Source organism: Eubalaena glacialis, chromosome 4 (genome assembly GCF_028564815.1).
Source record: "Eubalaena glacialis isolate mEubGla1 chromosome 4, mEubGla1.1.hap2.+ XY, whole genome shotgun sequence".
NCBI lineage: Eukaryota > Metazoa > Chordata > Mammalia > Artiodactyla > Balaenidae > Eubalaena > Eubalaena glacialis.
The window spans coordinates 49,353,078-49,371,120 of NC_083719.1; the positions used below are offsets into that span (position 1 = coordinate 49,353,078).

At 36.1% G+C, this 18,043-nt stretch overlaps 1 protein-coding gene across 4 annotated transcripts in view; it reads left to right on the plus strand.

Moving 5' to 3' along the window:
- The window catches only part of IPO11 (importin 11), a 489,980-nt gene that overhangs the window by 30,209 nt on the left and 441,728 nt on the right, over positions 1-18,043 (plus strand). For 3 of the 4 annotated variants that reach the window (XM_061189289.1, XM_061189288.1, XM_061189290.1), the window contains exons 5-7: positions 851-1,054; positions 9,078-9,210; positions 13,672-13,730. In XM_061189289.1, coding sequence (XP_061045272.1) covers positions 851-1,054; positions 9,078-9,210; positions 13,672-13,730 — 396 coding nt within the window. Of the gene's footprint in view, positions 1-850; positions 1,055-8,003; positions 8,064-9,077; positions 9,211-13,671; positions 13,731-18,043 lie in introns of those variants that run through there. The other variant, XM_061189291.1, reaches the window with a different exon arrangement.

Here is an 18,043-nt window from a genome sequence, read left to right on the forward strand (position 1 = left end):
AAGCACACTGTATTAGGTGGTGTATCCAATGCAGTTTTATCTAAACCTATTTAAATGATCTGAGTTTTTTGCTGTACATTTCTTCAACTGAGGGAGATGAGGGGAGATGGAGAGGAACAGAGTTACTTTCCGTGGGGCAGGAGGTGGTTGGGGGGTCAGGGTCTTGGGTGATTGAGGGGTAAACCATTGCTTAGGTGTTCTGTCAACCAGAATTTGTGAAACTGATCTGAACAAATATTATGTAAATACCTAATATTGATGTTCATTTCTACTCTGAGGTCAGTGGTTCTCAAAGTTTGCATTCTTAGAACTTCCTTATACTGCTAAAATAAAACACGAAATGGTTATATATGTTGATATTTATTGTATTAGAAATTAAAACTGAGAAATCTAAAAAAATATTATTTGTTAACATAAGTAGAATTTTAAAAAGTGAACAATAGCTTTTCCCAAACAATAAATATTTAATGAGAAGAGTAACATTGTTCGGCATTTTTGCCTATCTCTTTAGTGTCTGGCTATTTAAAAGAAGACATCTAGATTTTCAAATATATCTGCTATTTACAATGTTGTGATATTATTTTGGCAGAAGGTATGTAATGAAAATCTAGCTTCACACCGGTACTTTATTGGGAAAGGGAGGACCTCACAGAAAGGATCCTAGGCGCCCTAGGGATCCATAGACCACACTTTGAGAACTACTATCTTAAGCATTTGCTCAGTGAAATCTTACTCATTTTTGTTAAATGTATAATTAACCAAAAAGGTAATTTTCAACTATGAATGCATTCCTTATCTATTGCTTTAATTTCGTATGTTTATTTCTGAAGATTAATTTTTTTTCCTTTAGATTGCAACTCAGATTGCCGTGCTGATTGCAAAAGTTGCTCGATTGGACTGTCCTAGACAGTGGCCTGAACTGATTCCCACTCTTATAGAATCTGTGAAAGTACAAGATGATCTTCGCCAGCACAGAGCGTTGCTTACCTTTTATCATGTTACCAAGACCCTGGCGTCTAAACGACTGGCTGCTGATAGAAAACTGTTTTATGATGTAAGTGATTTAACATAGAATTTGATAATGAACACTGTGCTACTTGTATTAAAATGTGTGTAATTTTACCTCTAAATATCTTACTGAAGGATTATTAATTCTTTCTAATTGACCTCAAAAGGTTCATAGTAATAGATAACACCCGAAAGGTTTTAAGCTGGTTAGTGATATGACTGGTAAGGTCACTTAGTTGCCAATGAGCGGGAAAAATTGGTGGAGAACAGTCTGAAGGCAAAGGCAATTGAGGCTATTTGAAGTAGTTCAGATTCGATGACAAAGCTCTTAAATGAAGCAGTGGTAAAGAGAACATTTAGGAGCATGTAGAGGAAGTTACAATTGATGTGCCTGGGTAATTGGTGGATGTAGGAAGGAGTCTGACACGACTGAGGGTGTCTATAGGTGTTTTAGCACCATTTGTTGAAAAAACTTTACTTTCTCCATTCAGTTGCTTTGGTGCTTTTGTTTGTATTTCACTGTTTTGAACTATCAGAACAGTGATTTTCATATTGTTCAACCTAACATTTTGAACTGTACCAGGTAACAATGGGAGTCTCCAAGTGTTTTTAAGTGTTCTTGCTTACCTTTGGAATCCTCACTTTGAGGATATGGCTTGGGAATTTGCACTTTTGATAGGTTCCCCAGGTGATTCTTAATACACCAAAGTTTAAACCAGAACCACATTATGTTTTCTTTATTTTTAACCCAGTAGGTTTAAATAGCCAATTTTCTATTTATCTGAGGATACTGAGTGTAAGAAATTCTTTTTGTTAAAGGTTGCTTTTAAAATCCTTGTCCCTTTTGCTTGATATCTAACAAGGACTAAAGAAATGGACATTTTATCTACTCAAGTCTCTCTATGAATTTCTTGTTGATTTTTCTCACCTTTATCCCCATCTTAGGCCCCTTCAATTTCTTTTATATAGATGTTTTCCAAAATCAAATGTGTAGAAGATTCTGGGTTACGGTTACTCTATAGTGAAGAGTCCCCTTCTATAGAAGTCTTACTTCTTAGTTTGGCTTTCTGAAGTTGTACTCTCTTAATGTGTTGCCTTGGTTTTCAGATGTAATTTATATTTAGCCTAGTCAGGCTCTACCAATTGTATCTAAACTAGCCTTATTCTGTATAGCTTGTTTGGGTTAGCTTCCTGTCCACTTCAGCTTTCTTGCTTGGTTTTCCTGTAGTGTGAGGCTGTTTCCTCTCCATATAAAGTGAAATATAGGTCTCCTTAGCATCTTGTACTTACTTCCAACAGAGCATTTATTACACTGTACATTGCATTGTAATTACATTATAATTGTTGACTTACCTTTTTGAGGTCCACCACACTGAATTTTATGAGGGAGGACTGTAGCTCTTATTGTTATAGTCGTACTATCCAGCCCAGAAGAATGCACATCAGTGGATGGTGCTCAGTAACTGTTAAATGAATAAATGGTAAAAGAAGAGATTTGTTCTTAGATACCTTCTAGATTTCAAACTGGTATAGTGCAAAACTTCAAAAAGCAGGAGTTTGAGGAGCATATACAAAACTCAAGATACGGGGAAAAAATAATTCAGCTTAGCACCTTTCATTCTGGAATGGAGTATCTGAACCTCGACACATGGAGCACAGTAGGGACTAGGAGGGGAATCTTGTCTCATGGGGTTGGGGAACAAGATGTGTACTTTAACTGAAGGTAGCATGTGTGGGATGATACTATTATAAAGAGCAAGTTTGCTAGTTAATAAAGCAACTCCTATTATTTTGGTAATCTGAAGTGTGGGAAAATCTTCCTTTTAATAATGTGTTTATCGCTAAGATGGTCTTCATGTACTAAATTAGTTTCCCACCTAAAATTAAGTGTAAGGTCATAGTTGAGCTAGTTGGTGTGGCAAAGTAGTGCAGTGTGCACTTAAAACCCCTCCCTACTGCTCTGCGTGCCCCAACAATTTTTATATCTTGTTTTCCCTCCATGTTAAAATAAGTTTTTTTCAGGGGTGACAAACTACAAAATCAGCAGTGGAGAGAAAATTGCTTTGCAGTTACAAAATTGAGCTTGATTTGACACAAAGAGGATTCATTTTCTAGAAAATCATAAGCTTTTCATACAAACCTGAATATAAAAAAGTTGACATTAAGTACAGTTAAAATCTAAAGTCTACGAAAGCAAGGGATTTAAGGTACAGATAGTAATTCTAATGTACTTGTAAATGTATTAACCAAATAATACCTTGTAGACATGATGTGTAACCCACAAAGGTTTATGCTATGGTAAATGAAGTAATCTAAAACTCAAAAAAGAAGAAAAGATTTTTTGAAAGCAAGTATATTTCACTTGTGTTTAGAAATATGGGTTAACAAGTATGAGAAGACCTGGTTTCCAGTGAAGAATGTTTCTTTGTACTGAGCAGCTTTGGAATTTTGAGTAAGACATTTAAACTTTATGATTCTTTAAAATTTTCTTTCAATTCTAAAGTTGTGTGATTCTGTGAATTTATAATCTTTATTATTCCAAGTTAATCTATACAAACACGATTAAAGGTTTGAGATGGAAATCTTAGTTACGGTGTAATTTAAATATCAATTTTGCATTTTTAATCACTGTTTTTTCTAGAAGCCAAGACCTTTGTACATTTAGTTTTCTTTTTTCTTTTTTTTGTATTTTCTTGGCATACAGTTAAGTTTTTGACCTACTGACTTTATTGGATACTTTGCTGTGGAATTTTGGCATACAACCAGTTATATAGTTTTCTTAATTAAGAAAATTTCAAATATACTCTAGTTGAGAGAACAATACAACAACCCCCATATATTCTTCACTCATATTTAACAGTTCTTAAGGTGTAGCCACGTTTACTTTTCCTCTTTGCTGGAGCAAATCTTAATGTGTCATTTCATCCAATAATATTTAGAGTATGAATCTCTAAAAAGGACACTTTCCATAACCAGTTTTTATTATGAATTTTTTAAGGTTGGATGTTAGGAATTAATCTTTAATTCTTCTCCCTGAGAGTAGGTCAGCAGATATTGATTGCCTGTTGTGTACGAGAGATATCTATGGTACTGAAGGAGATGAAAGAGACAAATAGTCGTCTCTTGACATTCATGGGGAAAGGTGTAAGACACAAACAAACCCTCAAAGTTCATTTAGTAACTTATTAAAATCTGCCACATAAGAAAACTAAATACTGTATTACATTGTTATTATAGTCAAAGCTAACATTTAGCAAAATTTTAAAAACTGAAGGGTTTATGATGAATAATGTTCCCACTAACAGCATATGTATTATTTGCATGGTGAAGATAAGAGAAAACTGTGTGGCAAGGTGAAGTCAGGTTACAGTACTACCAAAGAGTCTTCCTGATGAGTTACTGTTTTCTGAATAAACTAACAAAACAGAGCCACATAGCTACTTTGAGATGGGTTGGTTAGTATAAGCTCACTCAGCCTCGTAAAAGAGATTTTCATACTTCTTATAAATTTATAATTTCATAATGTGGTCCTTAGGGAAAATTCCCAAATAGTTGAAGTTATGAATGTTAAATTTGAGACTGCCAAGGTGTCACTTATATGGTTTAGCTTGAACCTTTAGGAAATTTACAAAATAGTGAAATTTATTTAAAAGATAAATGTATTTATAAGCAAATCATCAAGTAGATTAAATTCATTTTGTTTTCAGTTTCGTTTGGGTGATTTTAAATGTCAAGTACTGATTAAATGCTGATTCTAGATCTTGCCTCTTGCTCTGCCAAATTCAAATTGGCTTTTAAACACGTTGTTTAAAGAGTGACTCCTATAATACACAAAGGGTCATTTCTGCTATGAGCCTGTGTGGGGACTTAAGAGTGTGTGTGTGTGCGTGCGTGCATGCATGTGTGTGTGTGAGTCTAGGCTTATATAAATATGAGGAAACTTTTGGTGGGAAGTTTTAATGGAGGAGAGAGTCAAGCTGACTAGCTTGATCAAAAAAAAAAAAAAAGCTATGCACTAAGCAGGAGGGGAGATTTTGAGTATAGCATGGTGCTTATCCTTTCTGGGTGGTTCACAAGGACTCTTGTCTGGGTCCTAGGAAAAGGGGCTCTTGAAGCATTGCCGATTTATGCTTTGTTTTTTGTCCATCTCTATCTGTCTGACAAATATTTGAGTTCCTACTCTGCCAGTCACTGTATTGGATGCCTGAAATGCAGCTGTGAACAAAGGTAGGATCCCAAATGGAGAGGAGGGTAGTTTCACTTCCTCCTTCCTCATATTGAGAGCATACTCTGTATACCTGAGAGCACTGTCTAGACATCAGTAGCTAAGGACAGCCTTATGGCTGTTGCTAGGATTAGAGGACTTGAGGGATCTGGAAGATGGGCCACGGTGACCTTCCTGGGCCTGAGGTGTACCAGTGGCAAGTTTGAGAACAAAATAAAAATTAGATTTTACTTAAAAAATATGTAGGTAACACGTGTTACAGGTCTTTAGGAATGTCCTTAATTGGAAGTTAATAAATATCAATTGAGAGACATACATTGGCACTTTGGAAATTGTTTTTGAGACCTTATAATCCACCAAAGCTTCTGGCCTGGCACATTTGGGTAGTTTGATATATATGTATGTCATGGTTAAGTGGAAACAAATTTATTTTTAAATATTAAGGAAAAAGCTGACTGCTACTAAAGAAACTACCTTTTTTTGTTACAAATGTGTGGATGTTTTAAGAGTTACTTGTGAATTTTTTAAACATATAGAAAAATAAAGAAAAAATATTAACTACCATATACCCATCACCTAGATTTAGCAGTTAACATTTTGCTGTTTTTGCTTTATTGCTTTTTCTAAGATATTTTAAAGTAATTTAAAGATTTCACGATATTTTATTACTAAATACTTTAGTATTCATTTGTAAAAAGATAGATTTATTTTTTTAAAGGTTAAAAGAAAATTTTCCACAGACAGTTTACTGATTTAGTAGACTTTTATTCAACTATTCATGGGTCAGGCAGCATCCAGTCTAGCAGATAGGAGCTCCAAAGAGCTGTACAAGCTGAAAGAGTTTTTTGTACGAAAGTGAGCAGGAACAAGGAAGCTAGACTGGGGATTAGCTGAATAGCTAAATCAGGGTTATTTTCCTTATATGGAGCAAAGAGAAGTCTTAGAGCTGGGTCAGATAACTTGTGTTGAGCAGGCAGGCACTGATTGGTTGACCTAGACCTGCCTTTTCTGGGAGAGCCCAGCACAGAACCTTAGTTCTAAGTTTTGGTTTGCTGCTGTGGGGCTTAGCATGAGCGCTTCCATCTTGAGCCTAATCTGGTTACTTAGCATATGTAATCATTTAACTTTTATCATATTTAACACACATAAAAGTAGTGATTTAATATGATGTAATACTTCTAGCCAATTTTCTACGTTGTTCTTAAATATGTTTACAAGTGGTGTGTTTGAGCCAGAAAAATGAATATGGCAGGTACATAGCATTTGATCATGTTTCTTAAGTGTCTTTTTTTTTGGCCACACCATGCGGCTTGTGGGATTTTAGTTCCCCGACCAGGGGTTGAACCTGCACCCTCGGCAGTGAAAGTGCGGAGTCCTAACCACTGGACCGCCAGGGAATTAATTCCCTCTTAAGAGTCTTTTTAAGTTAGAATAGTATTCTCTCTCTTTTTTTTATTGGTGCACCATTGACACGTTGAAACATTTTTTGGTTATCTTTTTTTTTTTTAATATTTATATATTTGGCTGTGTACGGTCCTAGTTGTGGCACCCAGGCTCTTTGTTGCGGCGCACGGGCTTCTCTCTAGTTGTGGCATGTGGGCTCCAGAGCGCCCAGGCTCAGTAGTTGTGGTGCACAGGCTTAGTTGCCCTGCGGCATGTGGGATCTTAGTACCCTGACCAGGGATTGAACTGGTGTCCCCTGCGTTGCAAGACGGATTCTTAACCACTAGACCACCAGGGAATTCCCTATCTTGTTGATTAGAGTTAGGTTAAGCAGGTTTTGAAAGCTCCAGTTTGTGGATAATATTCATTGCCCCACTATTAGTGATGAATTACAAGACTTTGATTTAAACATTTTTGGTGCTCACTTTTCTTAGGGGAAAACTGTGAGGACAGTGGTCCTGAGGCTAAAAAGGGTTAAGAATATTTAAAATGCTAAAAGAAATAAAACTTCCTGTAATGTTCTGCTTTTGATATTCAAGGAGTCAAGTCTGTGTGCTTCTACAAAGTTGCTAAGCAGTCAGTGGGTGGCACTGTTTCTTCTGGTTTAGAAAAAGAAAAATGCAAGTATTTGGGATTTTCATGAACTACTACCTAAAATGTTTCATTAAATAATTTATTTTTATATTGTCTAACTGAATATTCCCTACCCCCTCTACATTTTTGAGAATAAAATGTAGAATAAATATTTTTATCCCTCCTATTTGTGTTTTATTATTACTTTCTCTATTCCAGATGAGCCTTTTGTGAGCATGTATCAGTTGGTATTTTCTGGAGCAGATAGAAGCTTGTGGAGGGCTTGTGTTTACAGGATAGTTAGCAGTATTCCATCCCAAATTCTTGTGGTTTCTTCCTTCTTTGTCTGTCTCCTTCCTTTTACCCTTGGGCTGAAAGTGTAGTGCTATTGCTGCTTCATTCCAACCATCCCTGTTTGTGCAGAGCCCTTTTGTAGGCTAGCTAAAAAGAATTATGAATTGTGGCATAATAGATGCCTAATGCCTAAGCTAGGTGCTTAGCTCCAGAACTGGAGTGTGAAACAAAGAAGAATATTAATTAAAGTTTTTTCATACTACTGTTTCTTTCTTGATTTCTGTCACAAATGCTTTATGTCTACACACTAAAAACAGTGACCAAAGCAATAGGGGCTGGATGACTCAGTCCAAGTTGTGGAATGCCCCATTGCTGGGAAGCCAATTCTAGACTGTAACTAAGTGGTATTATATTCTGCAGCTCTCTTCTTGGGGAGAGAGTTAGGGGTGGGATAGGATACTTTATACCTTATCAGATCCTAGGAGGCCATGAGAAGCCATCTAACAGAGGAGATAGGGAGGTGAGCAGGAGATTGGTGTTCTAGCAGTTGCTTATAAGCCTTTCATCCTCTTGTGTTCCAGGAGGATCACAAGATGTTCTGCCAATACTCGGATTAGTGGAGGTTTAAGCCTTTGCCTGTGTACATGTGTGCAGAGTTTCCAAGGGGTATGGTGAAGCTGTTTCTCTATACCTGGAAGCACAGACCATTAAGATTACTGAATTAAAATAACAGAAGTGGAACTTGATTTTTTCATAGAAATATTATATTTACAGGATTGCATTTCTGACTGGTTTCTGATGCCTGACCATATTAGTAAATATAGTGTTTAATTAGTTGATATGACATATCTCAAATAAGAAAAAATCATTCTGAAGTATGCTAATGATAACTAGTCATATGCACTTTTGTATAATTTTATTTAAAGAAAATTGCCATGTAGGCTCAGGTGGATTGCTCTTAGACCTTCTGGAAAAAAACGAAGATACCACTGGAAGGTGGTTCTCAGTGTGAGTCAGGTTTTTAAATACTGGTACATATTAGGCAAGCAGCCTGACAAGTGATGTGGTTTGTATGTTCTTGCTTTAAATACCCAAAACCATATGGGTAGAATTGGCAGAGCCCAGAAATTTAACTCCTTTGTATTCTTAGTATATTGATTTATCTGATAAACTCAGTGACAGTCCTGTTTTTAAAGCTTAGTGTTACAACTATTAGTGGAAGAAAAAAAAGTAAAAATAGGAAATATCAGACTGCAATGCAGGCATTAGGCTAAGAAATGTTTTAAGAAACTAATATTTTGGGGGGGGGGCATGTGTGTATGTGTAAGTAGCAGTAGCCAATGTAAACTATACTTACTGCTGTGCATTGTGACTAAAAAAAGTTTAAAATGTTGCTGTAAGTGATTCTTGACTATTTTAAATCTCATTGAAAATGTGTGCTCAGTTTTAAAACCAAAATGTATTACTACGTAGGTCTAATTGATTACTGAAATCTGTAATAATATTGTGAACAAATTTGTTGATATCTTTGCAGTTAGCTTCTGGAATTTATAGTTTTGCCTGCTCTCTGTGGAATCACCACACAGACACATTCCTTCAACAAGTTTCTTCTGGCAATGAAGCTGCAGTTCTAAGTTCACTAGAACGAACTCTACTGTCATTGAAAGGTACTATTAAACTTGACATGCTTATTTTTGAAACAACATACCTCAGAACAGTGGCCAAATAGTTTCTCTGTATGGACTTTCTGTTTCCAGTTGTACTGGTGGAAGAATAAGGGGTTAATAGTTCCCTCAGAGACAAGGGCTCTTGTAGTTTGCTTTTCTTTTGTAAGAATAGCTCTTCCTCTACCCTAATTGATGAGAGCACACGTAGTTCAGATGGATAGCTTTAAGTTATATTCACATTACTGGAGTTTCATGGCTCTGAATGCATACCTTTCAAATACTTGCACTTCTTTTTTGCTTCATTTCTCATTCTGGGCTACTACCATCATTATTGTCATGCCGACTTTCCTAAACTTCTGTCCCCAAGGCTTATTAGTTGAGCTCTATCTCCCAGCTCTCTTTTCCCTGAGAACTCATCTTTCTTGTTTGTACCTTAGGCTCACTTGGATTTTAGAAGGTGCTTGTTGGGGTGCTATCTTGGCCTGTGTTTTCCTATGCTTGTTTATAGGCATTCCCTTAGCATAATTCTCTTTCACCTTCCCTGAGCTGAGCTTATCTTGATGCATGTATTCCGAGGTTCCTTTCCTTTCTAAAACATTCACCATCATTTTATTCTCTTTGTCTTCCTTCTGTTCTGGTTGCTGAGGCTCTTTTATCTTGTGTTTCTTAGTTTGAGCTCAAGCAACCTTTATTTCTTTCTTACTACAGCTCATTTCGCATTCTCTGTTCTATTTGTAAACCCTTTTATCATACTCACCTTAGTACCTTACAATGGCTCTACTCCAGTGCATCACTTACATTAATAAGACAGTGGATGCACAAACCCCAAACTGTCAACACATTTTGGTGAACCTTGTGGACAAATTATTTTAAAGGACTGTTGACATGTAAAATCCAATCCATTGTACAGGTGGTTTTACAAGTGAATGGAGATGGTTTTGCCAACATTCTTGAGGAAGACATTAAAAGGCCTTAGAAATGTTTACACAGAAAGAATTAGAGAAACTGATACAAGATTAGATACATAAAGCGGTGTGTAAGTACTGTATTTAATGATTAAGGAATTTTCATGAATCCTTTTGATTGTAGAGTTTTTTTGTCTCACTGACTTCAAAGCCTAACTCCTGACACAAATGATGCCGTTCTACTCTACATTAGCCTGCTTTAGGCTTTTCAACACCGCAGCATCTCAAGGTCTTAGATACACATTAGCATTTCTAAGGCATCCTGATCTGGAAAAATCTCATAGCATTTTTCTTTAAAATACTTGTTCTGTCAGGCTATAAATTTCTTTCCTTTTATGACTTAAATACTTAGGACTAGAGCTTTTGTCACATGTAATCTTTGCATTTATACCTGTGTGCATTTAGTATCTTTTAGACAGGCATATGTTCATTACTTCATTCAACATATTTATAGGTAGGTGCTTGGTTCTGGGGAGACAGATATAATACAATGATCATACAAGTACATGTAAAATGACATCTGTGACAGGGGGGCCTTACAATGTTATGATGATTGATAATAAGGTCAGAAAAGACTTCCCTGAGAAAATGATGTTTGAACCAAAATCATAAAGGATAAATGGAAGTTAACTAGGTGATAAAGGGAGAAAGAAAGCACTGTCCCAGATAGTGTAGACCAAGGTCCTGTGGTGGGAAAGATCTTGTCCAGGGTAAGGGATTCAGCTTGAGCCCTATTTTCTCCTATTAGGGTACAGTAACTTGAGTTGTATATAATTGATGGTATGAAACTGAAGTTCTTTAGACATTTGCATTCTAAGCCTAATTTTAATACACTGACTTGATTATTTTTTTATTGAAGTTTAATTGATTTACAATGTTGTATTAATTTCTGGTGATTCAGAAAAGTGATTCACTTACACACACACACACACACACACATACACACATTTTTTTTCATATTCTTTGCCATTATGGTTTATTACAGGATGTTGAATATAGTTCCCTGTGCTATACAGTAGGACTTTGTTATTCATCTATTTTGTATATAGTACTGATAGTACGTTTCTGCTAATCTCAATTCCTAATTCATCCCTCCCCGACCCCCTTCCCTTTTGGTAAGTATAAGTTTGTTTTCTATGTCTGTAGGTCTGTTTCTGTTTTGTATATAAGTTCATTTGTGTCATATTTTAGATTCCACATGTAAGTGATATCATATGGTATTTGTCTTTCTCTTTCTGACTTCACTTAGTATGATAATCTCTAGGTCCATCCGTGTTGCTGCAAATGACGTTATTTCATTCTTTTTTATGCTTGAGTAGTATTCTGTTGTGTGTATATACCACATCTTGTTTATCCATTCATCTGTCGATGGACATTTAGGTTGTTTCCATGTCTTGGCTATTGTAAATAGTGCTGCTATGAACGTTGGGGTGTATGTATCTTTTCGAATTATGGTTTTCTCCAGATAGATGCCCAGGAAGGGGATTGCTGGATCATATGGCAACTCTAGTTTTTTAAGGAACCTCCATACGATTCTCCTTAGTGGCTGTACTAATTTATGTTGTCACCAAAAGTGTAGGAGGGTTCCCTCTTCTCCACACCCACTCCAGCATTTATTATTTGTAGGCTTTAAAAAAAAAAAAAAAATTTATTTATTTATGGCTGTGTTGGGTCTTTGTTGCTACACACGGGCTTTCTCTAGTTGCAGCGAGTGAGGGCTACTCTTCGTTGCTGTGCGCGGGCTTCTCATTGCAGCGGCTTTTCGTTGTGGTGCATGGGCTTCAGTAGTTGTGGCACCCAGGCTCAGTAGTTGTGGCTCACAGGCTCTAGAGTGCAGTCTCAGTAGTTGTGGCACATGGGCTTAGTTACTACGTGGCATGTGGGATCTTTCCGGACCAGGGATCGAACCTGTGTCCCCTGCATTGACAGGCAGATTCTTAACCACCGTGCCACCAAGGAGTCCCTGTAGACTTTTTAATGATGGCCATTTTGACCGGTGTGAGGTGGTGTACCTCATTGTAGTTTTGATTTGCATTTCTCTAATAATTAGCGATGTCGAGCATCTTCTCGTGTGCCTATTGGCCATCTGTATGTCTTCTTTGGATAACTGTCTATTTAGGTCTTCTGCCCATGTTTTGATTGGGTTGTTTTTTTGTTATTGAGTTGTATGAGCTGTTATTTTGGAAATTAAGCCCTGGTTGGTTGCATCGTTTGCAAACATTTTCTCCCAGTCTGTAGGTTGTCTTTTCATTTTGTTTATGGTTTCCTTTGCTGTGCAAAAACTATAAGTTTGATTAGGTCCCATTTGTTTATTTTTGCTTTTATTTCTTTTGCCTTGGGAGACTGACCTAAGAAAACATTGGTACGATTTATGTCAGAGAATGTTTTGCCTATGTTCTCTTCTAGGAGTTTTATGGTGTCATGTCTTATATTTAACTCCTTAAGCCATTTTGAGTTTATTTCTCTGTATGGTGTGAGGAAGTATTCTAACTTCATTGATCTACATGCGGCTGTCCAGCTTTTCCCGACACCACTTGCTAAAGAGACTTATCTTTTCTCCATTGTATATTCTTGCCTCCTTTATTGAAGGTTAATTGACTGTAGGTGTGTGGGTTACACTGCCCTTAGACTTCACCTCATGAACACTAAGTCTTTAGTTATATAGAAAGCAATGCTGTCTATAAAGTTGTTTTCCTACAGTGAAGTGACTTTAAATTTGATAATATAAGGTGGTAGTCTTATGCTGCTATCATGCTTGTTGTTACTGAATTCTGCTAAGTGTTTTACATATATTGTACTATTGAATTCTTTAATAACCCTATGCAGTAGGACTTATAACCATATTTTATAGATGAGGAATGTGAGATCAGAAAAGTTGTCCAAAATAATACAGTTTTAGACATTGGAGCTACGATTTAAGTCTAGATCTGACTTCAAATCTGTTAATCCTGCTTGTCTCCCTGTGTACATCGGTTTACTCGTAAAATGTGATGCTTGTAATTGAGCACTGTAGTTTATTCCAGATTTGGAAATTGAGTTTAATCTTTTTATCCCTTTTTGGAGGTACTATATGTTCATGAATGTAGCCTAAAACTGAATAAAGCTTTTCAGTCACTGTTGAGTCATAGTTTAAAGTTTATGGAATAGAGGTAACCTTCTCAACTTAGCCTGTAGGTGTTATTGCAAGTGAGAAGTACTAACAGTTATGTACATTGAACTAAATTTTGCAGTATGGTTTTAAAAAACATGAGTAGTTAGGATAAGTGAGAAGAACATTGCTTCTTAGTCACACTAACTGGGGTTTAGTTCCATCTTTCCCACTTTGTAACCAACCAGTGACCAGGAGTTACCTTTCTTTATCTATTAAATGAAAGGATTAAGCTAGATTAACCTCCAGGCTTGATGAGGCTTTGTGATTCTGAGTCTATTATGATTATGATTTTAATAGGAAAAAATATGAAAAAAAATGTAAGTAAAGCTTGATTTTACTTTTCAGTGCTGCGTAAGTTAACTGTTAATGGATTCGTGGAACCTCATAAGAATATGGAGGTGATGGTAAGTGAAAGAAGTCGTTTAATTTTTGTAACTTCGGAAAAGTGCTTGGTATTTTCCTGAATGTTATAAAGTTTATTCTTTTTACTTGGCATTCATTTAAAAGTTTTTTATTAAATGACCACCTAGTTTTTTACTATTTTGTATATATTATACTACACTTTTAGACTTGTGGTCTGTTTTCAGACATACAGAAAATATGTTAAAGCAGCAATATTATGTGAAGGAGAGGAAGTAGAACTAGGATAGTTCTCAAGATGCCGTGGTGCATTGAGAGTGTTACTTTGAATTTGAATTCAAGTGAACTCTTGTGAATTTGAATGCTATGATAACATTACCAGGGTCAGTGTAGATTGATTTATATCCTTGGTATTTTCCTTTGTCTGTTTTTATGTACTTAAAATGTGTTTTTTTTCCCCTTGAATCATAACATTTATGCTCTTTTGCAATCAATTAAAAGTTATGTATATAAGAGGGGAAAACTCCATTGATAAGCCCAACAAGTTGTGAAATATATTCATTTTTGGTATCACATCATCTACTTTTTCTATATGCAAAAATATATAGCTGCATAAATTTTATTCCTAAACAAAATGGAATTGTATTATACTTGCTCAGATCTATATTAGTTTTCACAGTGAGTTTAGGTCAGCTAAGATGTTACTCTCTGTGGATTGTCTTGGGGGCTGCATAGGAATTGTGGAAAGAGTATATTTAATTGGGTCTTTGGGTCTGTCCTACTAGATTTGACCAGAGTCACACTTTTTTTTTTAATCTTTAGTATATTTTGTATTTCCGTAAGATTATGATTGAAATAATGGTTCTATTGTTAAAAGAATTCAAAAACTTTTAATATACATCATTATAATATAAAGACAATTTTTTTCTATAAAAGCATTATATGCTTATTTTTTTAAAGGTTAAAAAACTCAGATAAGGAAACAGGAAATAAGAAATCATTTAAAAACTTACTATCAGAGATATTGCTAACATTTGTTAATTATCCTTTAAGACATCTTATGCATATTCTTTCAGATATACTTTCTTTCTTCCTCAATTTTATGTGAATGATACCTACAAGCTGTTTCCTTACTTGGGTCCGTCTTCCTTCCTTCCTTCCTTCCTCCTTCCCTCCCTCCCTCCCTCCCTCCCTCCCTCCCTCCCTTGTTTCATCTATTTATTTATTTTTGGCTGTGTTGGGTCTTCGTTGCTGCGTGCGGTCTCTCTCTAGTTGTGGTGAGTGGGGGCTACTCTTAGTTGCGGTATGTGGGCTTCTCACTGTGGTGGCTTCTCTTGTTGCAGAGCGCGGGCTCTAGGCACGTGGGCTTCAGTAGTTGTGGCACACGGGCTCAGTAGTTGTGGCTCGCGGGCTCTAGAGCACAGGCTCAGTAGTTGTGGCACACAGGCTTAGTTACTCCGTGGCATGTGGGATCTTCCCGGACCAGGGCTCGAGCCCGTGTCCCCTGCATAGGCAGGTGGATTCTTAACCACTGTGCCACCAGGGAAGTCCACTTGGCTTTTTCTTAAACTCAGTGTATTGGGGATATTTTTCTCATGTCAGTAATATTGTTATATGTCATGTTTTTAATGATTGTATAGTAAATCCATATGATTACTGTCGGTGTACAGATTTTTAAAAAAATGATAAAATTAATCATAGGTTTTCTACAATTTACTTGCCCAATTATCTGTTGATGACATGTAGGTTGTTTCCAGTTTTTAATTGTTGATAAATGGTATTGGAATGAACATTTGGGTGCATATGTCATTGTGTACTTTTCTAAGTGATCTTCTAGGATAAATTCTTAGAAATGGAAATGTTGGGCTAAAGTGTATGCACACTGATGATATTGATATATATTACCAAATTGCCCGAAGATATATCAAAACCAATCCCGGTTTTAAATACTGACACATTTAAATATCTATATTTATTGCCATGCTGTCAAAAAACATTTTCCAGAAACCAGTTTGACAACTCCCCCTCATTGCCCTCACTAGAGTGTAAGTTTCATGACTGCAGAGACTTTGTTTCATTCACTGTTCACTCCAGAGCTTGGAACAATCTCTGCAATATAAAAATGTTCAGTAGTTATTTGTTAAATGAATGACTATATGATATGGTAGAAACATGTCAGAAGGCTCAGTGATTATCTTTATTTGTAATATTCTGAGTATCATAAAATTAACTAAAATACTGAATATGTCAGTTTTTTTTTAGTGAAAACGAATTGATTTGAATCATATTTCTGTAAACTAGAATAATAGTTTTCAGTGGATACTATCCATGTTTTGTGAGCCTTTGGCTTTTCCTTGAGAGTCTTTCTTCTGTCTCAGAAATCGTACGTCAACCTTTACTCAGTTATAAATGCTGTGTTGTGGCATTTAATGTATATTGACTAGTTGTAAAGAGAATAGAATTTTAACAAATTATGGACTTTTCAAATAACATAAAGATCTTTAAAATAACATGGAATTTAAAAGATGCTTAAGAAACACTATATGATAGTCGTGAGATTTGGGTTTCTGGAGGCAGATAAATTTGGATTTGAATCTTGGCTTGGCCTTTTCCTGATAACATGGCCTCAGACTATTTACTTATCTTCCTTGATACTGAATTTCCTTTTTTGTAATACGAGATGAAATAATAGTACATATCCCATTGGATGTTGTGAGGGTTAAGGGAGATAATGATTTTTTTTTAAATTAATTTATTTATTTTTGGCTGCGTTGGGTCTTCGTTTCTGTGCAAGGGCTTTCTCCAGTTGCGGCAAGCGGGGCCCACTCTTCTTCGCGGTGCGCGGGCCTCTCACTATCGCGGCCTCTCTTGTTGCGGAGCACAGGCTCCAGACGCACAGGCTCAGTAGTTGTGGCTCACGGGCCTAGTTGCTCCGCGGCATGTGGGATCTTCCCAGACCAGGGCTCGAACCTGTGTCCCCTGCATCGGCAGGCAGATTCTCAACCACTGTGCCACCAGGGAAGCCCGGAGATAATGATTTTTGTAATGAGTTCAGCAACTAATTAAAATGCTCTGTAAATTACCATTTAATGATAATTTTAAGGGGTTCTTACTTTATTATTACATAACAATAGTCAAGTTAATTAGTTGATTTGGATTGCAGATTAGTTGGTGGTCTAGTTGTATAAATTCCCGATCCTCTTGGTGCGCTTACTAAAATTGATGGCCTTTATAATTTTCTACTCTCATTAGAGAACCCTGACTGATACACAGATTTTATTTAAAAGAAAATAGAATAAAATTCCTTCTATCTTGTAGCTACTATATGGGACCATTGAACCCCTGTATAAATTTAACATACATATAGGATCTCGGTGATTTTATTTTTCCTATATTGAAACATTCTGCTGTTTCATCATCCTAGGAATTATTTTATTGTTAATTATTATTACTTATCATTCTCAACTATGCTTAAAAAGATTGAAATAGTATGAAAATGAAAGAATGATGAGATTGCCAGAGGATAAGGCAATAGTGAAATTAGTTGTTGTCCTGCAGTTTTCTTACTGTGTTGTCTACTGTATTGTATCATCTTTTAGGAAGGTATAAACGAAGACCACAAACACTATCTCTTTACTATTAGCTTTCATTTAACACAGTCGAGAATTCAGAATTTTTCATTTCCTGCTCGAAATGGCTGAGAAAAGAAAATTAACAGGAAAATGTTTTATAATTTTTACATGAATCTGAAGATGGATGCTCTCAAAGAGACTGGTAGCAGCATTCTAGACCCTAACGATGATAGTGAAATTGTCTAAGTGAAATCCCAGCCTTTGTGTCTTCAGGTGATGATATACTAGTTGAATTGTCTCAGACTCAGGAATTGATGAGTGAACAATATATTTCTATATTTCAAAGAAGAAATAGAGCATTCTGTTCTAGTTAGTCATTCGTCAGGAAGGCCTTCATTGTGTAGTATTTTGTGACAAAAACCTGGACCATCTCTTTTGCTAACAGGACATGTGACATCTTTTATGATGTTTATACACCAAAATTTATTGATACAAAGAAGTCTGTGGTAATTAAATTCTTAAAAATTTTTAATAAAGTTGTTTTTCACTATCCCTTTATATTTATTTCTGTGAAGTTTTTTTAAAATTAATTTACTTTATTTTATTTATTTTATTTTTGGCTGTGTTGGGTCTTTGTTGCTGTGCGCGGGCTTTTCTCTAGTCGTGGCAGCAAGGACTACTTCTTCCTTGCGGCGTTCAGCCTTCTCATTGTTGTGGCTTCTCTTGTAGCGGAGCACGGCTCTAGGTGCGTGGGCTTCAGTAGTTGTGGCTCGCGGGCTCTAGAG